The sequence below is a fragment of the Syngnathus floridae genome, chromosome 22, assembly GCF_059516105.1.
Source record: "Syngnathus floridae isolate MCC-2025c chromosome 22, RoL_Sflo_1.0, whole genome shotgun sequence".
NCBI classification, from domain to species: Eukaryota; Metazoa; Chordata; class Actinopteri; order Syngnathiformes; family Syngnathidae; genus Syngnathus; species Syngnathus floridae.
In genome coordinates, this window is record NC_142434.1 from 5,939,963 (window position 1) to 5,959,603 (window position 19,641).

The following is a 19,641-nucleotide window of genomic DNA, read 5'->3' on the forward strand; positions in this document are numbered from 1 at the left end:
GACTCACAAGATTCACCCACCTATTGTTTTACGTTATACTTCTAATATTTTGCTTATGCTCATCTCAGTGGGACAGCGTCCTCCGACGTCCCAGCCAGCAACAGTAGCCTCTTATGTCAAAGCCAACACCATATCCCCTCAGATAGCCACTAGAAGCACCAAAAATCCTTTTAGGTTGCCGATTACTACCGATAAAACCTCAATTCATCCAACAGTGACCCCTCCTCTGTTGACAACACCAAGCGCAGTGACTCCCGCACAATCAAAACCAGGTATTTTATTTTTTTCTCGTTGGAATGCTACTGTTGGCGACTCAGCCATTTGGTTTTCGTCCAGATTGCAGCCGTAGCAAAGTGGATATTGTGTTCCTGGTGGATGAATCGTCTAGCATTGGCGCCAACAACTTTGACAAGATGAAGGACTTCATATTCCGGGTGGTCACCTACTTCCCGGTCATCGGCCCTGAAGGCGCACAAGTTGGTGTCTGCTAAATTAACCGCGTGTCATCCAGCCCGACAGCTGGGAATTGAGACATAATGAAGTTCTCTCTTTTCTCACTTTCAGATAGCCGTGGTTCATTTTAGCGATGAGCCTCGGATTGAATTCCGACTTAACGATCACAAAGACCGGAACTCTGTGCGCAGGGGACTCATGGCGTTACGCTATGGAGGAGGCAACACTAAGACAGGTTTGTGCTGCCAACCAAACACCAGGAAAAATCTCATTTCTTCAACTTGTGTGCCTTTCTTAACACAGGAAAGGGAATCAGCTATGTCCTGCAAGAAATGTTTCAAGAGTCTCAGGGCATGAGGCAGGATGTTGCCCATGTTCTGGTGCTGATAACAGACGGCAGGGCCCATGACGACGTGGAGTCTCCCTCCAGGATCGCTCGTGCTCTGGGTCAGTCAAAAAGTCCGCTTACACGTTTAGTTCTCCCTCAATTTCTAATCTTTGTTACGTTTTGAGTAGGCGTCAGCATTCTGGCGGTAGGGGTCACCAATGCCGACCTGCGGGAGTTGAGTAAAATCGCTGCCCCCGGCCGATACAAGAACGTCTTCTACTCACCGACCTTCGATGACTTTCCCTCCGTGGAGAGAGAATTCGTTGGGAGCGTCTGCAGCGAGGAGCTCCTCTCCGAGTTCAAGCCAGAGGTAAAAGGAGAAAGTGCAATTTTTATGACAAAGTATCACTTCATTACTCCCTCTTTATTTTTAGCTGAGTCAGCTGGACACACCCACTGATGACCCAAAGTTGCCTCAAGCCCCCACCTGCCAATGTGTCAAGGTAGATTGATCAGGTGCAATTTATTTAAAATTTTAAATGCATTCAAATTGTTCTCCTGTCTTTTCCCAGGGCCAGAAAGGAGAACGGGTGAGTTTAATTGAGCCGACATTGTGTGCAAAAACAATAAATATGTGTAGTAACATCCACAATGGACTTTCAGGGGGATGGTATGGGAGGAGGTTTGGTGAGTTTCACTCAAAATATTTCTTACATTACAAATCTTTTCTTTTACCGACATTACCTGCCGTGTTTGTTGTTTTTGTAGCGATTCAGGCAAACTCCAGGACAGTTTGATCCTTTTACCTCTACCAAGGGAGAGAAGGGTGAAAAGGTAAGATGCACACACGCACTGACAAATCTCATTTGGATTGTTTTACTGAGCGCAAGTCAGTTAAATGTGTTGCAGCTTCATGTTGTTGTTTTTACTTTTATTATATTTTCGCCTCGGCCGTATTGCTTTATTTTGACAGGGACCTCCTGGAACAGATGGCGTTCCTGGGCTGCCTGGACGCCCAGGAAGAACTGGACCCCCGGGTTCCGCCGGCCAACGGGTAAGTTAATTAAGGGAACAAATTCATTGTGTTTGTTGTTTTAACACGTGTAATGTATCTTTTCTTCTTTTTCAGGGCACACCAGGTGTACCAGGCGATATGGTAAAACTTAAAACACTGAAAACATGCGCTTAAATGAATTGTGACTATTCTTGCGTTTCAACAGGGTCCTCATGGTCTCCCTGGTCCCAAAGGCCAGAGAGGAGAGAGAGTAAGTTTTAGGATATTTGAATGTATATGTGGAGCAATCATCGTACACGTTTTGTTTCTCTTTACAGGGAGAGCCGGGTTATGTGATAGCAGCCCCAGATGCAAACTTCATCCCCGGCCAAAAAGGAGAACCAGGATCCTCAGTGAGTCTACCTCTGATGAATTTTAGTTTTTTTTTTCAAGAATACGTTTTGATATAAAAGAAAAAAAAAATGATAGGGTGCCCAGGGACCTCCTGGTATTCCCGGAGTCATCGGAGTCCCGGGTATGCCTGGTCCAGCAGGACCGCCAGGAATATCTATCAAGGTAAGAAAAGCATCAGAGTTGAACTTTTACATGTACAGCCACTTATTCACTGTGGTGTACTTTATTTTTGAAGGGGGACCCTGGAGAGCCAGGAGAAAAGGTACCCAACAATCCTGCGACTCATTTTGATTGGTCTTTAAATTACGTCATTATATGTTCACTTGAAAGGGTTTACGAGGGAAGCCGGGCACAAAGGGCGACACAGGAGAAGCTGGAAGCAACGTAAGTCCGGATAGGATGAGCATTAAAATACACGTTACAAAAAAAAAAATTCTGTTTGCCACCACCGTCAAGGGTGTCGCAGGGTTGCCCGGTCCAATCGGCATCAACGGGACACCGGGCTCACCGGGTCCGAAAGGAGACAAGGCAAGTGTTAACAAACATTGATCTTGCTCTCAAAATGCCGGTGGTGTCTAGTTTCTCTAAATGTGAATTTTTGCAGGGTGAATGCGAATATAGCGTGCAAGGTTCTCAGGGGTCCCGTGGAGAGCCGGGAGAGAAGGTATTGTGCACAAAAATACTATGTTTTATCCTTTACGCCATCTCCTGAGCATATTGAATGTAATAGCCATCTTTGTTTTCCTCTGTTCATTCATGTTATACTTTATATTTTTTTTGTCTCACTGCCATCCTATCACCAAATTTCATTCATGTTTATTTTTTGCAGGGAAATGCGGGCGTAGCGGGACCAGTCGGCCCCAAGGTACTCAATACGTGATTTTACTTCCTTTTAGTTCATTTCATTTGGGATGTATATGTCCAGGGTGAACTTGGAGAACAAGGCATCCAAGGAGCTATTGGACCTCGGGTGCGTATTGAGCCACGCCCATTCATATTTTACCCAGAATGCTAATTAACGCTCACAAGATAAACACGCTAACTGCTGCTTAATGATTTTTGAGTAATTGGCCATGAAATAATGAATCACTGGTAGTTTTATTTTGTCCGCAGGGGAAAAAGGGATTCAAAGGGGAGCAAGGGGACAAAGTGAGTCCACATCCAAACACACTCCCGATCAATTTTATCAAGGGAATGACTCATCAGCTGGACTAAAATATGCCGTCTGAAAGTGAGTCTTAAATGAAGAAATGTATTTCTTTTTAGGGTGAACGAGGCGAGAGGGGACCGAGTGGACCAGAAGGACCAACAGTGAGTGTTATTAGTGATGATGACAAAATGCACTTCAGATTTGACTGAATAGGCCGAGGCATTATGTTTCAAATTGGACTAGAATATATAGACGGACATTGTCATTGCATCTCTTAAATTAGCCTCGATGAGAGAAGCCGGTGATTACACAAGAGGCAAATCGTCAAAGCTTCGATGATTCTCTCTCACACATTTTGTACCGCGTCACTGATTTTAATTTGAGGCGGCCCCCTCACCTCACTTCCCCTCCCGGTGAGATTGTCACCAAGATGCTGTCACCCTATTTGCTTTAATGCCCTTTTTGTTGATCGAAAAAGTCGACAAGATAAGCACTAAATGCGTCAGACAATTATTTCCATGGGGGGGCAAAGATATCAAAGCGATTCTTCGAATTTGAATTTTTTTCTTTGCTGGCCTGTCACGTCGAGCATATTTTCAGGAGGGGGGGAAGTGCCCCCACCAATTCCCCTCTAGCTCCGTCAGTGTTGAATGCATACTATTTCTCCCAGGGGCCGACAGGACCGATCGGTCTTAAGGGGGACGAAGGCCCAAGAGGAGCCCCTGGAGACACTGCCAACGGTGTAAGACCACGTTTTGTAATTTTTATTTTTTTGCTAATTATGTAATAAAATTTCAGCACTGAATATTCTTGTGGTTGTGTCATGACAGAATATTGGTCCAACTGGCAAAAAAGGCGTCCGGGTGAGTACTTCATGCTGTTTATGAAGATGAATCCACCATGTAAGGAAGGGGTAGTGCTTATCGTTTTGGAACCCGTTACTGTGGTGTGTTCTCCTCTGGGCCTGCCAATCAAACACAATTAAGACCTTCTCTCATTAGCTTTGTACAATTGGACTGAATGACTCAGTGAGCGCAACCCCTTCAGAGACGCTAGTCTACTTTTCAAAAGTCGCCGACTGATGTGTCATATTTCCCGTCCTACAGGGAGACATCGGTCCAATCGGTCCCGCGGGCCCTCTGGGACCAAAAGGGGAACCCGGAGACAAAGGAGAAAAGGTTGGATCGTTAAAAAGTATGAAATGTGAAAAATGGGAATGTGCAGCTCTGGTTTAATTTATGTGTACTTGCAGGGTAGTCCAGGTTTTGGGATTCCAGGACAAGAGGGGCCAAAGGGAGAAAACGGGGAACGGGTGAGTCCCTGAATAACTCATCCGCCATTTTTTTTTTTTTAATATTGCTCTCATTCACAGGGAAATGTTGGTTTATCTGGAAAACCAGGAGCAAAGGTAATAAAAACAAAAAATATCAAGCTGTGTATCAAAATTATAGTATTCCAAATAATATCTTGAACAGGGACAGGATGGCTCCAAAGGTGACAAAGGGGATATGGGCCCACCTGGAAATCCTGGAGAAACAGGATTAAGAGGTAAAGATGTAAGTAAATCACATGAGGTTGTCAGACATGAAACAAGTTTATCGCATTTATTAACAGCTTAATTTTTTTTTCTCTGTTCCTTGTATAATTGCTGGAATGACATTTTCTTAAATGTTTTTGTATGTGTAGGGGGAAGCTGGAATTAAAGGAGAACAAGGAATGAAGGTGCCATACCAGTCCAAATATTTTTTTTTAAATTAAATTGTTAAATTATTCAACTCATTTTGTCTTTTAAAGGGCGAGCAAGGACCGCAAGGAGCATCCGGCGACCCAGGAATAAGAGTATTTTATCTTTTGCGGTTCTACAAAATTACAAAAATATAAATTATCAAGTCGCCTATTGTTTCTGTTTCATTAATTTTCTATCAGGGCCCTCAAGGGCTAGCAGGGCAACCGGGAATGCGAGGAGAGAAAGGAGATATTGGAAACGCTGGCCAGCCGGTGAGATCTCCTCACAATTAAAATAATAAAACATTTCCCGGTGTAATTGTCACTTGTCAATGCTAACGTTTCATGATTACCTGTAATGAAATTTCTTTGTCTTCCTCTAGGGGCTTGACGCCGAAAAAGGCGACAAAGGCGAACCGGTGCGTACGTGTGCTCCGATCCGCCGCTTTGCTTTGTCATCGCGATTGCAGTTTCGATATCTTTGTTTTGGCCTTTATTGTGTTCATCATGCTTCGGCGCATATTCTATTTCCTGCAAATTTTTCACATGATGTCCTATCGATGTGATTTTTAACAGTTTGTTTTTTTCTCTGTGTGCACGCACGCGTGTCTGCTGTCGTCACAAAGGGAAAACCTGGACCTCCCGGAACGCAAGTAAACAAACCTTTTATCGTCGCTTGTGACAGCTTCCCATCAGTCCGGTCATGTTTAATAGGCCCGTTTGTTGCGGTCGCGCTCGTAAAATCGAGACAATAAGGCAGCAAACAAGAAATACATGCTCTCTCTTTTTTTTTTTTTTTTTTGGACAGACACTACGAGACAATATCTTCGCCCGGGTGATCAAGGTGTCTTTATCAATATCATATTGATTTCATTCTCCCAAGGCAATTTCATCTGCCTCGCTAAAAAACGTCTTATCCTGTTTCTGTCAGGGTGAGCCCGGCGAGCCGGGTTCAAGAGGAGAAATTGGCCTACCTGGACCAAGAGTGAGCGTCCCATTTCACGTTCTCGTAGGAGTCATTGTAAGTTTGTGTGAGAACAAATACCTTTAAACCTCATATCTTCTGCTTGTTCGCAGGGTCCTGAGGGTAAACCTGGACTTCCAGGATCCTCTTTGGTTGGTGTCCAAATGTCTTAAAACATCTATATTGTCACAATTGTTGACACTCATGCGTATACGTGACTGTGGGCAGGGTAGTTCCGGAAAGGACGGGCTTAATGGTACACCCGGAAAACCAGGCGAAAAGGTCACATAAATATTTTATTTTCCCGTACGTCTACTTTTATAACCGCTTAACATCATTAGGTTTTTTTTGCAGGGGGAGCAGGGACTAAAAGGAGAGCCTGGCTCAGTAAGTGTTCGGGTGATTCTCAGAATGCATGGTCCAACGTGATGGTCACATGACCCACTTTCAAAGTCCACATTTTCTACCCTTTAGAACCGATCATCAAATTTCACTGCTTGGAATACTGCTGACATAATTTGGCTGACATTTGTGGCTATTGTGTGGGAATTTATTTGGAGTTGTGCAAAATAGCCATCGTGACCACTTCCTGTTCGTGACATGCTCTTTACAAAAGTTTCTGTTCGTTTCCTTGTGTGTCCACAAGGTGTCACCAACTATTTACAACAGTTTTGTTTTTTTCTCATGTCAAACTTCTAGACCATACTTTCTGAGAACCACCCATTAAAAAAAAGCAATGAACATAACATTTAAAAATTCACAAATTGATTGTTTCCTGTTTTCCGTAGAAAGGTGAGCGAGGCGAACAGGGTCGGATTGGGATTGCCGGAATGCCAGGATTACCAGGAACTCCGGTGAAGCTATTATAAGAATCATCAATTATTCCTCGAAAATCATTTTTCCACATGGGTTGTTCATTGAGTCTTCTGTTTTGTTTACTTTCCAGGGACGAGCCGGCATTGACGGCAAGCGAGGACTCCCAGGAAACGATGTGAGGAGAATTTTGACAGAAGAACTCTGGCTTGTTTTGCTAGCGTGATTTCAATTTTAGCATGCATTTCTTTTTGCAGGGAGAGGGAGGACAAAAAGGGGAAGAAGGCAAAAAGGTCCCCACTTGTATCACTGACAGAACAACAAAATTAGTTTTAGGGATCGGTTTTTTTTTGGGATGGCAATTGACACTTTTCTCTCATTCCAGGGGGAGAAAGGAGACACGGGAGCAAACGTGAGTAGTTTTAAGTTTAAATAAAACAGCCAAAGGAACAAAACCTGAGTCTTGTTGAATTACAGGGCAAAGATGGTGGTAAAGGAGAACCGGGATCTCCAGGTTTGCCCGGTAAACAGGTCCTCGTGACCGCAGAGGTAAGAAAATGATCCCCAGGTGTCTTTTGCATTGAATTCAACTGACAAGCCATTCACAGGGCGCCACCATTGACGAAATCCGCCAAGCCTTTCCCGTCCCCATGGGTCCTCCGGGAGCTACTGTAAGTGTCTCGCGCTGCTGTGTGCCAGTAACTGCCTAAACCAATATCGCCTTCCTCTTTGTCTCTTTTGTGTGTTCAGGGCTCGCCAGGAATAAAGGTAGTACGCAGTTTGGTTTTAAAGTGTAAATACAGTTTCTGATTTTCTAGTTTGTCTTTGCAGGGAGATAAAGGAGACACAGGCATGAGAGGAGAAAAGGTACAGTCACGGCCAAGTGGAAGTTGAAATACAAGTACAGTATGTTAGTCATTGACTATTGTTTTTTTCAATAGGGTGATGCCGGCGCCTCTGGGAAATCACTGGAAATGAAGGTTGTGTTCCTGCTCATGTGTTTGAAGTTAAAAGTACCTCAGCGGCATGATTTGCTCTTTTCTTCTCCAGGACATTGAAGCCATGTTTGAAACATATGGCATCAAGGTGGGTCGGCGTTTTCTACCTGCAGATTCTTCTCGGGTCTTTCTTGTTCTCTATGAAGGAGCTCCATTGTGTTTGCTTTTGTCCCAGCTTCCCTTGCTGAAGGTTTTGATCGACAGGCTGCTGCAGGACGGCATAGAGGAGCTGCTTCACAAGATAACCGAGCGGAAGGAAGATACGCAAACCTCCAACGTCATAACGGAATACACCGTACGTGGTGTGAATTCACAGATTATGAGTGAAGGCCTCTTAAGATCTGCTTCCATTGTTTCAGCAGAGCTCTCTAAAGATTGACTCATTGGCACAAGTGGACAGCGTTGAGGAATTTGAGTTGGACCAACCTACGCAGCCTGTGAGTAACGCTCTAGCAAACTATCACGAAATGTACAAAACTGTTACTCTTTTTCTTTTTCCCCCACATAAAGGACTCCTGGAACGAAACTACGGAGGGTCCAATGTTACGGACGCCGCACATGAATGGAACATCTTCAACCGAAACAAATCAAGTCGAGTCTACTTTAAATGAAACTTCAAATCAGGTTAGTTATTCAGTTACCAAGTTGGTCCCCTCACATTTATGCATTCATGTGTTCTGGCAGACGCTTTCCGCCCAAGCCGGAAGTGTCGTCCAGGCGGCCCCGCTCGCCCGAGCGCACACGGGAAAGAAAAGCGCAGGACACAAGAGACAGAACAGAGAACGAGGGAAGGTAAATAACACGCGGTCATATGTGGAGGAACATCTAGCCCTTCTTAAAAATCGCTCTTCCCGCCTGCTAACCAGGGCAAAGGAAATAAAGGACGACGTTCCAGGCCGACGCATCCCCCGGTAAATGAGACGGAGCATGCTCATGTCACACTCGTGCTGCCTTTGACTCGCTAACATATCATCAACACTCTCATCTCCTCCCAGACGAGCGAGCAGTCGGAGGAGGAGCATCACGTCGCCCGCCGTGAACTCGAGCAGGACGAGGTAGGCGGCGGCCTCATTTGAAACTCAGTGATGTCGGATGACGTACGGGCGGGCGCTTTCTCGTTAACGGGCCTGTCAGACGCCCTTTTAATCACAACATCATCTCTGGGAAGGAGACGATTAATTACACACCTACTTCCGATAATATTAATTAGTGGCCCATGCAGTCGTCCTCGCTGCCCACATCGTTCAATTAACTTTTAGGTGATATTTCAATTAACTTTTAGGCGTTAGGAACTTGCAAAGCGGAGTTCATGATTTTTAGCGCGACCTTCTTGGAAGGCACAGCAGATTCGTTTTGTTCTATCGGGTCATCCGACGCATAAAAACAAGCAAATTTATCCAACACCGGATGAAAAGGTTAGTGACTGTTGAGCTAAATATTATGACCTGTGTGAACTTTTTTTTTTTTTTGCCGGAAACAGGATGAGCCGTCGCTGCCATCTCCTCCCATCACCACGCAGGAGTCAGACAAGGTGGATTCCTCATTGGCTTAACACACACACACACACACACACACACATACACACACACACACACACACACACACATACACACACACACACACACACACACACACACACAAACACACACACAACTTGCATGCACATCACGGCATGTCTTGAAATGCAAGGCTTGAAAATTTTCACCAGTAGCAACAGTCCCCGTCGTTTTAAAGCATGAAAGCCGCAGCATGATTTTAAAACTTGGCTGAATGGGAATGAGCACACTTTTATAATACGACAATCGTAACAGTACTTTTTTTTTTATCTTTTAAACAGGATGTCTCTTAATTACAGAATGCGACCATAGAGTTGTAATGCTTCTTAAGGGAACACAACAACAAAGGGAAAATGCAAATAAAGTGGAGACAAGCGCCTTGGATGTCACAACCGACAACTTATTATAAGTTATTGATAACGACTCGTATCACATTAAGACAACCTGACACTCCTTTATACATATTTTTGGTGTACTTTTTATTTATTTAAAGAAGATGTTATGTAAACTACTCCTTGAGTGTCACTGGTGAAAATTTTCAATATAAAACAAAATTATTTAACGTCGTCTCTGGCTTGTTTTTTTTTCCACACACAGTCACAATTCTGTATTTGAATATTTTGCTGACAAGCATCACTTGACAGGTGCTGTCAATCAGGGTCAAGAGAAACTGGTCTGACTCAAAGGTAAGTGTCTGAAGCAGCCAGGTGGTGGCGCTAGCATGTACAAAACAAAAGTCATTAGTCATTAATGACGACTTTGTAGAGAAGGAACTCGGACGACGGACAACGAAGCCAGCGACAAGTTGAGACCGATCCATTCGCACAAAGTGCAGGGGAAGGGCCCGGCCCGGATGATGAGGATTGGAGTGGCGACTGGGAGACACAGGAGGAAGATGTGGACCGGGAGGAGGAAGAGGAGGGCGAGCTGGAGAGGCAACGGGGGAGGCAGGAGTGGGAGAGGAGGAGGGCTGAGATGGAGAGGACGGGCGGGGAAGAAGGCGGGCAGCCTTACCCGTACCATCCTGACTATTTTTATCTCAAGGTAATGGCCAGCAAACATTCATCAGGATACTACTGTGTATTCAAAGTAAGTCATTTATTGATACATGGACATGTCTTGCATTATAAAGGGACAACCGGGTGAGGATGGAATCCAAGGTCCCAAGGTAAATAAACACAATTTTAATGTCAAATCGTAAAAATGTTGGATTCGCTCATGGATGGCGGTGGTATTAATACTCGTGTATCAGTGACTATGCAAGAATTGAGAACTCAGTCTGGGAAAAAAAAGTGGTATGGAACGTCTCTATTAAGCACCATGCATAGGCTCACATTTACATTACAGCACAATTAGGATCAGATCTGGATTAAATTTAGCACTGGGTTTTTATATGACATCATCAATGTTTCAATTTTTGGCAGCATTCTTTGAAGAATGCATATCAACGCTTTCAGTTCGAAACCGCATATGTCCAAATATGGTCAGTTTTACATGTCCGAATGTTTTGGCGTTTTTTTCGGCCTAAACATGTTCAAATAATTAGCCCTGATATGTTTTTCTAACAGTATCACTCATGGAACTTTAAAATAAAGTTTGGGAAGATGCAGACAAAAAAAATCGTCCTCTTAAACGAAAGCGTGCGGTCGTCACCCACGCTTTCAGTGTTGCATCAGAGCTGGGGGAGTCCGGCCTTCCTGCTCTTTTGATGCCGGCTCGATTAATGAAGCACGCACATGAATAATTCCCCTTGTTAAGCAACACCAGCAAATGCATTTCTTTCCCTCACGTCTCCCGCTTTTAACAACGTCAAGGTGCTGTCTGACTTTCCTGCGTGTTCTTCTTGATGTTTGCAGGGGGGCGTTGGCGAGAAAGGACAAAAGGTACTCTGTATACGCTTGTATGTATGTCATTTATTATTCAACAAGATTATCATTGAAGTCGTGTGTTCAGGGAGAGCCGGGGAGCGGCCACCGAGGGCCCGAAGGGCAAGCCGGTCGGCCCGGCAACAAGGTGACACATCTTTAAAAAATACAATTAATTACAGCACAATCACTTTAACTTTGATTAACTTTGCGTCTGGCTGCTATTTTAATTTCCGACCATTTAATTTTCTGAGTGAGTATTGTGTGTGATTTCAACACATAATCGCGAGGCAATTATTTCAAAGCATTTGCCAGCTGAAGTTTTTGTTTACGTTCCAAATGTTTTCATGCTTGTTCGAAGAATAGTAATCAAACTCTGTTTGTTTTGAAAGCAATTAAAATCCGAACAATTCTGACTCATCAACTCAGGGCGAACCAGGAGAGCCGGGGCCACCGGGGGCTCAGGGAATCCAAGGCATCCGTGGGAGCGCAGGCATCCAGGGGTATCCGGGCATCAAAGGACCCCCGGGAGCCCCCGGAGAGCCCGGTCGAGAGGTACGGCGCTATGTCACCGCTGCACTTTGAAAGTGATGCAATGTTTGCTGTGTGCACTGACGCAGGGTGAGCGAGGGAAACGGGGGAAAAATGGAGCGTTGGGAGGCACGGGACCTCCTGGAGCACCAGGACCTAATGTAAGTGCGCTACCGTCTTTATGTTTTTTGATGTAGTTGGACTTTTAAAACAAATGGGAAGTTTCACACAAAAAACTGAAATGACATTTTACAGTTTTGTGAAAGAAGCGAAAGATTTCCTGTTAAATTCTTATGACATAATTCTTTTCCGATACAGGGATCTCCCGGTGTACCTGGAGTAAAAGGAGAAAAGGTGAATATTTTGAAATAAATAATAAAGAAATAATGGTAACAATTGAAAAATTTACTCACCGTAGGGTGAAAGAATTCCAGGAGAGCCGGGGCCTCGGGGTTTCACTGGCTTCCCTGGAAAAAGGGTGAGATTTATTTTGTATTGTGTATTTTTTTTTCAATTCAATAAAATGCTTTCATGAGGTACAAGTTGATGAAAAATCTCATGGCTTCTATTTCAGGGCGACCAAGGAGCCCCGGGCGTGAAAGGAGGGCCAGGACTTATCGTGAGGACTTTGTTCCATTTGAATTGCTAACTTGCCAATGATGCCAACTTAAGACTCGACTTTTTTTTTCTTTAGGGCTCCAAAGGTTTACGTGGTTTCAAAGGTGTCAAGGTAACGGTTCTTTTCCATAAATGTAAAGTTGTCCTTGGCATCAGGGTGTTTTTTGTTTTTTATGTGTAACTGCCAGGGTGAACGTGGGTTGCAAGGCATCAGAGGAGAACGGGTATGTTTGTTTTTTTTCTCAAATTGGGAAGCTATCAACGTTTTTTTCATTGATAAATAGCTGATTATTGATTTATTCTACACCGTAGGGGAGTGCGCTTCAAATGCATGGACCTCGTGGCTTGAAAGGCAACAAAGGCGACCCGGTGAGCGGCGTCTACCCTTTGCGGGGTTCTCGAGAACATGCTTGACACATTCTCTCCATTGTGTTTGTTGCAGGGTGAGCGAGGCTACCCGGGATTTGATGGTGATAAAGGCGAGAAGGGCGAGGACGGTCCACCTGGAGTTAAGGTATGAAGGAAATCTTATCTTCCTACAACTTAAGATTGGAATCTCCTTTTTTTTTTTTCAGGGCCTGAAGGGTGATGCGGGCACAAAAGGCGCTTTGGGACGTTTTGGCACTCGAGGACCGGGTGGTCAGAAGGTTTGTAAACCCTCCTGTGATGTCACAAAGTTTTGAAAGTGATTTGAAATTTTGGATGCAGGGAGATCCTGGAGAACCGGGCGACCTCGGAGTCATGGTAAAAGTCATCAAACGTATTCCGTATACAAGCCAGATTCGGTGTCAGAGGTTTTTATGTGATGGCTTCGTTAAGGGTCGCCCCGGAAGTGATGGCGTGAATGGCACCAAAGGAGAAAAGGGAGACCCGGGACTGCAAGGCCAGAAGGGTAATCAGGTACAGGACAACAAATCACGTTTCATTAGACTCTCCCGGAACCTTGACGACTTTGACGTCCTGTTTATTTATTTTGCTTGTTCTAGGGGGATGCAGGCGAAATGGGCTCAGCGGGAGATAACGGAGCCAAGGGAGAGAAGGGCTTCCGAGGCATCCCAGGACGTTTTGGGAGTCCCGGTCTCAACGGTGAAAAGGTTTGTTGTTGAGTTCGCCAGTCAACGATGCTCTGAGACCAATTTTTGAATTGCTTCTTAACAGGGGGACGCAGGCTCACCCGGCACCCCCGGCATTCCTGGCCTGAATGGACTCACTGGACGAAAGGTCAAATTGACAAGTTAGCTTAATGCTAACAAACAATGCAGAGAACTCCATAGATGGGCTAACAGATAGCGGCAGTGTTGCCGTGTTATAACATGTAGATATTCTTCATCATCTGTGAAGAACCAACGTGACTGTCTCCATGCATGTTTATATTATGCTACCCCCTGCTGGTTAAAGAAGCAGCAGGACAATGTTCATTGAGATGAAGCAAAAACAAGAGGTACAAAAAGTATCTTTACATTCTATTTTATGATAATATTGTGCTCCATCAGGGCGACAAAGGCAACGCCGGAATCAATGGCGTCGACGGTGACTCGGGAGAAAAAGGGGAGAAGGTTAACAATGCAAATTTGACAAAATGGCAAAAAAAAGGTGAGTTAATGCATTTGTGTTTTCTGGCTTGTAGGGCGCGGCTGGTTTCTCAGGCTTCCCGGGATTTAAGGGCTCGGTGGGAAGACCAGGAAAGAATGGAAACCCAGGACCACCAGGGGGCCCAGGACCCCGTGGGGACCCTGGAGCCAAGGTTTGTTATTATTGCATCGTTAGTGAACACATATATAAAAACCCATCCGATTAACCATAGCTGAAGTAAAGTTTGAGTGTCAAAAGAGGAAGATAAAAGCCGTCCATCTCCTTATCAATTAGCGACTTGCGGCAACAATTAGGAGGCCCGCAGCGCAGACTGTCAGCACTCTTCTAATAAGGATATCGCCAGGACAGGCTGTAATTGGGCGCGCGTCACGCTGTGCGCAGAGACGTGTTTGATGTGTGTGCGCTTTTTCAAAATCAGGGCGTGAGGGGCCGCAGAGGAAAAGCACAGCCGTGTCAACGAGGGGCGCCAGGGGGTCCCGGACTGAGAGGCCAGAGTGTGAGTGTGTATTACAATCACAATACAACACACCAACATGCTTTTTATAAGTGTTTGTTTGTTTGTTTGTTTGTTTGTTTGTTTGTTTGTTTGTTTGTTTGTTTATTTATTTATTTATTTATTTATTTATTTATTTATTTATTTATTTATTTATTTATTTATTTATTTATTTATTTATTTGTAGGGTGTGCTTGGACTCGAAGGGGTGAAAGGCGAAAAGGGGGAGCCCGGCCTCTCGGTATGCGCACACGCACATCGCTGTCATACATTTGTCCAAGATACACACTGATTCTCTTCATCTTTGCAAAGGATCTTGAAGTGAAGAAGCTCGTCACCCAGGAGGTGATGGACAAGTGTGGTAAGTATGTGTGTGTGCGGAGGGCAGGAGCGAGAACGTGTGTGCAATGGTGTCACTAGTACACGATGAACTCTTCCTTATTTGTAAGTGAGCCAAAACGTGACCATGTGTTTGTGTGTCTACAAGAGCTCCCGTGGCATCAACGTGGCACCCGTGTGTGTGGGACCATCTGTTGTACTGTCAGAAAAACACGCGCACACCACGGTTTCATTGTCAACATAAATACAGATACACACAAAACACATGTTCGGACTAATGGGGACATATAATAAATAAATGTCAGAAATATTGTATTATGTCAAGGTTGACTGTGTGTGCGTTTGAGTCCAGGCTTAGAGTACAAGTTGATGGTGAAGTCGGTAGACCCCGACGGGAGTTCCGCGCCCTCCGTCGCCGACGAAGACGACGGCGGTGACATGCAAGAACAAATGAAGATGAAGGAAGGATTTCTGCTGAATGGCACCGGTGAGCGCTACTCTCTTGGGGGTGGTGGAGGGGGGGGACACGATGAGGCACGACGAGGGTCAACGTGACGCAAGAAGTGTCGACACATTTCAGCCTGCTCATTAGCGATCACATGGCCCCTCGGAACCCCCCTCGCTCCCTCCCCGACGGCGCAAGATCAATCTACAGCCCAATTTAGTGCCATCAAAAGGCTGCCATAGCCCCACTCAATGACACCTCGCAGTTAGATGATTTTTTTCAAAATTCTGCTTCTCCAACAACTGTCTCACGAAGTGTGTATTTCCGTGTGTGTCGTTTACTAAGTGTATTTTTTCCCATTGTTTTGTAACAATCGCTTGAGGATTCTTGCAAACAATAATAACTGGAGCAAATATCCTCCATTTTTTGTTTTAGATGCCTCAGAGACACTCCAGAGGGAAAAAAGACGACTTTTTGGAGCGAGATTCTCTGGTGGGTTTTGCTTTCGTTTTCTTCTACGTCTTGTTTATTATTATTTCCGCCTTGTCATTTATGAGTAATGACTTGTTTTGAAATTAACCAAAAAACGGAATCCATAAATGTTTGACGGGCCCGTGTGCTAGTTTTGGCTGCAGTGACGTAACAGTTCACCAAAGAGTATTGAGTTGAGATGTTCCTAATATTTTAACTCTCATGAAGTTAAAAAGTAGATTTTTTTTGTCAACCAGGGTTCGAGAAGCGCTGCCTAGAGCCCATGTTGGAGGGCTCGTGCTCTGACTACTCCCTCTTGTGGTACTTCCACGGCGGGGCGGGCGAGTGCCGGCCCTTCGTGTACGGCGGCTGCGGCGGCAACCGCAACCGTTTCTCCTCGTTACACGAATGCCGCAGTCGCTGCGCAGTGGCAGCGAAACGCGGCCAATGAGGTAAGATGCTATGAGACAAATTTAAAAATCACAGCTGCTGGCTTTTATGAACGTGTCTGTGTTTTCGCAGACGCCGGCAGAGCCTGAACATGAGCAGAAAGCACCTGTTTGCACTGTATAGGATTTTTATTTATATCGTGCTTAAAAAAGTTTTGGAATTTTTATTATTATAGTTTGATTTGATTTCATTTTGACTTGTTCAAACACTTTGAATATTTGTTAAAGGTTATCAATTTTTATTTTTTAAAACACGCTTTGTTCTGTTTTGTTTTTATTGGTTTTAGGATTAGTTTTCATATTTCATATTTTCATATTTCTTGGAGTTTTTATTGTAGTTTATTTTTATCTTGCTCTGACCTTCATGTTTTAATTTCACTTGGATTTCATTAATTTTTGAAATTCTATCAATTTTTGATTTTTTAACATGTTATGTTTTTGTTTGTTTTAGAATTAGATATTTTTTCAATACAGAATATTTCTTTGATTTTTCATTTTGGTTCATTTTGATTTGACTTTTATGTTTCAATTTCACTCAGATTTTATTCATTTTTGAGCGTGTAAGATTTTTATTGTAGTTTCATTTTAATTAATTTTAACATTTGCATTTGTTTCAGCAGTTATTGTTCTTTTAAAACACTAATTTTTTATTTTATTTCATTTGTAGTTTAATTTGTTCATTCTACTTAGCTAATTGTTTTGAGTCCCTCACGCTTGTGCATTGTCACGCTAAATCAGTGGTGTGGCAACACTTGGGCAATGCCTCCTCCGTGTCTTTAGAGATATAGAGAAGCGCGAGGCTTCCCTGGAGGAGGTAATGACGGCTTCATTTTTTAAATAAACCCACGTCACTTAGTTGCCCGACTCCGCACGAGTATGTGATGTCACAGGGAGCCCAAACAGAACGGCAAAATGTCCCCCGCCATTAAAGTTGAAGAGGCATAAGTCACACGGTGAGCATGAGGTCACCGCCTCGCCGTGGTTATTAATCCCGCTGCGCTCGTTACATCTTGACCCCCATGATTGCAGCCTGTAAAAACTTGCTAATGTGTTGAAATTACGTTGAGTCAACTGTATGCCTTTCGGCTGGAGAAGGCGACGTGGGGATGGAACGCCTGCCCCTATCCGTTCAAGACAACCTCGTAAAGAAAAAATACCCGTTTGGTAAGTACATTTGACATTTACATTAGTGTGGACTACAGATGGCGGCAAATCACAACCTTTGTCTAAGAGAAGCTCCTTAATTCATTCCCCCATAGTTTTTTCCCACTAAGATGTCTGAGATGGTGACAAAGCACACCTTTTGTCTAAGGAAAGCCCTTCAATAGTTCTTTGGCATCACTATGCAACAAGATGGTGGCAAAGCACAGCTTTTGTTTGAGTGAAGCTCCTCATTTACTTCAACATAGTTCCTAGGCACCAAGATGGCAGCAAATCACAAGTTTATTCTTAAGTGAAGCTCCTCAAATCACTTCAACATAGTAGTTGAAGTAGTAGTCTAGAAACCAAGATGACAGCAAACTTTTGTCTTAGTGAAGCGCCTCGGTTTACTTCAGCATAGTTCCTTGGCACCAAGATAATAAAATACTAACTAAAAAAAAAAAAAAAGGTTCTGGGAGATCAAATGTTCTGGACTTAAAATTTAAATAAAACTGACCTGTATTTTTTATGCAATTCACTTCTTAATAGGACTAGGTTTTTTTTTTTTTAGCCAACTGTTTTTATCAGCGTAGTGGAGCTGTCCGTGGTACTGAAACACGAATGTCTCTTCAAATCATTCTAACACTAATGACTTGAACTTTACCAATGGTTGGTGTTTATTGATGGGGGCGTGGCAGCCGTTTGCGTCACGCGGTGACGTCACAGTTGCTACTAAATGGAAGGCGGCGGTAAATGAAAGTGCAAAGTGCGGCTCCCCCTTCTCGCAATCGGGATTGTTTCGTTTATTTTGGAAAGACTGTCGTGTTGGTTTGCTTTGATACGTGTGGTAAGTTTCAAATATTTCATATTTTCATACTTGACACTAACATTTAAACAGCTATTTACATCCAAAAGTGAGTATCGGGACAATTTGTACACTTTTTTTTTTAAAGTCTGCCTTCACAAATATAGTCATGGTTGTTTTTTTAACTCAATATTTAAAGTGGTTGTGCAGATGTACCTAATAAAGTAATCTTGAAACTTATAGAGGACCTCCCCCCACACGCGATGCTGTCGTCCCTTAAGACCCTGCTGCTGCTTTTGGTCCTGTGCCCGCCCTCCTCCAGCCTTTGCCTCCGTTTGGCCCGCGGCCGTTCGGACCTCATATGCGACCACCAGATGGCCGGCGGCGGTTTCTCCTCCGAGGACGCCTGGAGCTCTCTGCTCCGTTCATCCGCCGAGTACCTGGTCGCCTCTGCGCCCGAGGAGTCGGCGAGCCGGGAGAAAAGGACATACAACCCGGCCAAGACGCGCTTCCAGAGCCGGGCTAAGATCCGCGGCTCCCTGCTGCGGAACGGCGGCAAGGAGGAGCGCAGGAGCCAGCTGACTTTGTCCCTGGACTTGCCCACTAACATCATGAACGTGCTCTTCGACGTGGCCAAAGCCCAAAACCTGCGGTCGAAGGCAGCCGATAACGCGCGTCTGCTGGCGCGCATCGGCCGAAGAAAGTGACCACTCCGAACGCCTTCGCTTTGTATTTCAAAAGGATTTTGGTTTTCTTCATTTGCGGTCGCATTGTGTTATTGTTGGGGATGAGTGACTTCCATACTGACGCCTTACTGACAAATGGCCGCATAATAACTTTATTTGTTGTAAAGGTGAGACGGACAAATTACAGGCTTCACAGCGTTGCCTATTATCAATCAAATTGAGTAAACGAAAAATATTTTAATTGATTCAGTATGAATGTTTTCAAGGACCAAAGCCGACTCATGTAAACCGTTTTTTTCCGTTTCCTAGCGGCTTCAATTTTGATTCATTCAAGCGCTGTTGTTCAAAGTTTCTGCCCACAGTGCACAAAAGGTGTCAGTTGAAAAATGCATGGGAATATCTGTGTGAATGCGTGCGCCTCAAATGTGTTATTTTTATACTCAAAATTATTTTCCCCAAATAAAGCAGACGCAACAAACGTGGTTGATAAATGGTATGATCAAAACAATGAGTCGCAATGACAGGTTTGAGATATGCTGCTGTCCTGTGGCGAATCACAGCAACTACAACCAGGTGGCAGAACTTAACATAGCTTGGATCGTCCATATAGGAATGTTGGGGTCCTTTTTTGATTATATGGTGAGACACAAACACTCATACAAATATGACATCGTGTTTTAATTTGTTTCAGCACAAGATGAGCTACAAAGATGAGCCTGATCGGCTCCTGAGGTTTGTGAGATCACTCAGACGCTCCATGAGTTACACCACCTTGAGGAAAAATCTAAAATAAAATATGCATGAGGTAAAA

The 19,641-nt window shown here is 44.2% G+C and overlaps 2 protein-coding genes and 1 long non-coding RNA gene across 3 annotated transcripts in view; 2 read left to right on the plus strand and 1 right to left on the minus strand.

Moving 5' to 3' along the window:
* col7a1l (collagen type VII alpha 1-like) overlaps positions 1-16,412 on the plus strand; it is a 28,449-nt gene extending 12,037 nt beyond the window's left edge. Inside the window, exons 23-105 of the mRNA XM_088366855.1 lie at positions 69-272; positions 337-476; positions 565-688; positions 757-900; positions 970-1,151; positions 1,216-1,284; positions 1,354-1,371; positions 1,445-1,468; positions 1,550-1,615; positions 1,755-1,835; positions 1,911-1,937; positions 2,002-2,046; positions 2,114-2,188; positions 2,265-2,351; positions 2,425-2,451; positions 2,520-2,573; positions 2,646-2,717; positions 2,794-2,853; positions 3,019-3,054; positions 3,115-3,159; positions 3,303-3,338; positions 3,456-3,500; positions 4,010-4,081; positions 4,170-4,202; positions 4,446-4,517; positions 4,592-4,651; positions 4,712-4,747; positions 4,815-4,895; positions 5,026-5,061; positions 5,134-5,178; positions 5,266-5,337; positions 5,448-5,483; positions 5,691-5,717; positions 5,873-5,908; positions 5,996-6,049; positions 6,142-6,180; positions 6,257-6,310; positions 6,383-6,415; positions 6,817-6,882; positions 6,975-7,019; positions 7,099-7,134; positions 7,227-7,253; positions 7,319-7,390; positions 7,450-7,512; positions 7,592-7,609; positions 7,673-7,708; positions 7,783-7,821; positions 7,892-7,927; positions 8,015-8,134; positions 8,202-8,276; positions 8,350-8,463; positions 8,524-8,631; positions 8,706-8,750; positions 8,835-8,894; positions 9,320-9,370; positions 10,040-10,081; positions 10,161-10,439; positions 10,528-10,563; positions 11,252-11,278; positions 11,349-11,408; positions 11,690-11,815; positions 11,881-11,952; positions 12,110-12,145; positions 12,210-12,269; positions 12,366-12,410; positions 12,486-12,521; positions 12,598-12,633; positions 12,722-12,778; positions 12,852-12,923; positions 12,985-13,056; positions 13,118-13,153; positions 13,229-13,309; positions 13,396-13,503; positions 13,568-13,630; positions 13,903-13,965; positions 14,037-14,153; positions 14,421-14,498; positions 14,683-14,736; positions 14,808-14,856; positions 15,187-15,321; positions 15,715-15,771; positions 16,008-16,202; positions 16,273-16,412. Of these exons, the coding sequence (XP_088222981.1) occupies positions 69-272; positions 337-476; positions 565-688; positions 757-900; positions 970-1,151; positions 1,216-1,284; positions 1,354-1,371; positions 1,445-1,468; positions 1,550-1,615; positions 1,755-1,835; positions 1,911-1,937; positions 2,002-2,046; positions 2,114-2,188; positions 2,265-2,351; positions 2,425-2,451; positions 2,520-2,573; positions 2,646-2,717; positions 2,794-2,853; positions 3,019-3,054; positions 3,115-3,159; positions 3,303-3,338; positions 3,456-3,500; positions 4,010-4,081; positions 4,170-4,202; positions 4,446-4,517; positions 4,592-4,651; positions 4,712-4,747; positions 4,815-4,895; positions 5,026-5,061; positions 5,134-5,178; positions 5,266-5,337; positions 5,448-5,483; positions 5,691-5,717; positions 5,873-5,908; positions 5,996-6,049; positions 6,142-6,180; positions 6,257-6,310; positions 6,383-6,415; positions 6,817-6,882; positions 6,975-7,019; positions 7,099-7,134; positions 7,227-7,253; positions 7,319-7,390; positions 7,450-7,512; positions 7,592-7,609; positions 7,673-7,708; positions 7,783-7,821; positions 7,892-7,927; positions 8,015-8,134; positions 8,202-8,276; positions 8,350-8,463; positions 8,524-8,631; positions 8,706-8,750; positions 8,835-8,894; positions 9,320-9,370; positions 10,040-10,081; positions 10,161-10,439; positions 10,528-10,563; positions 11,252-11,278; positions 11,349-11,408; positions 11,690-11,815; positions 11,881-11,952; positions 12,110-12,145; positions 12,210-12,269; positions 12,366-12,410; positions 12,486-12,521; positions 12,598-12,633; positions 12,722-12,778; positions 12,852-12,923; positions 12,985-13,056; positions 13,118-13,153; positions 13,229-13,309; positions 13,396-13,503; positions 13,568-13,630; positions 13,903-13,965; positions 14,037-14,153; positions 14,421-14,498; positions 14,683-14,736; positions 14,808-14,856; positions 15,187-15,321; positions 15,715-15,771; positions 16,008-16,201 (5,549 nt within the window). The 3' untranslated portion in view covers position 16,202; positions 16,273-16,412. The remainder of the gene's footprint in view (positions 1-68; positions 273-336; positions 477-564; positions 689-756; positions 901-969; positions 1,152-1,215; positions 1,285-1,353; positions 1,372-1,444; positions 1,469-1,549; positions 1,616-1,754; positions 1,836-1,910; positions 1,938-2,001; positions 2,047-2,113; positions 2,189-2,264; positions 2,352-2,424; positions 2,452-2,519; positions 2,574-2,645; positions 2,718-2,793; positions 2,854-3,018; positions 3,055-3,114; positions 3,160-3,302; positions 3,339-3,455; positions 3,501-4,009; positions 4,082-4,169; positions 4,203-4,445; positions 4,518-4,591; positions 4,652-4,711; positions 4,748-4,814; positions 4,896-5,025; positions 5,062-5,133; positions 5,179-5,265; positions 5,338-5,447; positions 5,484-5,690; positions 5,718-5,872; positions 5,909-5,995; positions 6,050-6,141; positions 6,181-6,256; positions 6,311-6,382; positions 6,416-6,816; positions 6,883-6,974; positions 7,020-7,098; positions 7,135-7,226; positions 7,254-7,318; positions 7,391-7,449; positions 7,513-7,591; positions 7,610-7,672; positions 7,709-7,782; positions 7,822-7,891; positions 7,928-8,014; positions 8,135-8,201; positions 8,277-8,349; positions 8,464-8,523; positions 8,632-8,705; positions 8,751-8,834; positions 8,895-9,319; positions 9,371-10,039; positions 10,082-10,160; positions 10,440-10,527; positions 10,564-11,251; positions 11,279-11,348; positions 11,409-11,689; positions 11,816-11,880; positions 11,953-12,109; positions 12,146-12,209; positions 12,270-12,365; positions 12,411-12,485; positions 12,522-12,597; positions 12,634-12,721; positions 12,779-12,851; positions 12,924-12,984; positions 13,057-13,117; positions 13,154-13,228; positions 13,310-13,395; positions 13,504-13,567; positions 13,631-13,902; positions 13,966-14,036; positions 14,154-14,420; positions 14,499-14,682; positions 14,737-14,807; positions 14,857-15,186; positions 15,322-15,714; positions 15,772-16,007; positions 16,203-16,272) is intronic.
* On the minus strand, positions 4,551-5,675 carry LOC148379444 (uncharacterized). Its single transcript, XR_015855366.1, has 2 exons — positions 5,418-5,675; positions 4,551-4,866 (listed from the first exon to the last, which is right to left on the minus strand). It is a non-coding gene; the product is annotated as an uncharacterized LOC148379444 (long non-coding RNA).
* A 1,669-nt stretch (positions 16,413-18,081) lies between the features above and the next one.
* Positions 18,082-19,567, plus strand: ucn3l (urocortin 3, like). Its single transcript, XM_088366856.1, has 2 exons — positions 18,082-18,186; positions 18,388-19,567. Exons 1-2 carry the CDS (start codon positions 18,093-18,095, stop codon positions 18,849-18,851), a joined length of 558 nt encoding a protein of 185 aa, XP_088222982.1. The 5' UTR covers positions 18,082-18,092; the 3' UTR covers positions 18,852-19,567.
* The last annotated feature ends 74 nt before the right edge of the window (positions 19,568-19,641 follow it).

Excerpts from the sequence above, each read along its gene's own strand:
- ucn3l (XM_088366856.1), top strand. The coding sequence starts at position 18,093 with ATGAAAGTGCAAAGTGCGGCTCCCCCTTCTCGCAATCGGGATTGTTTC. Across the intron at positions 18,187-18,387 it reads GGTTTGCTTTGATACGTGTG|AGGACCTCCCCCCACACGCG; the intron begins GTAAGTTTCAAA and ends TGAAACTTATAG.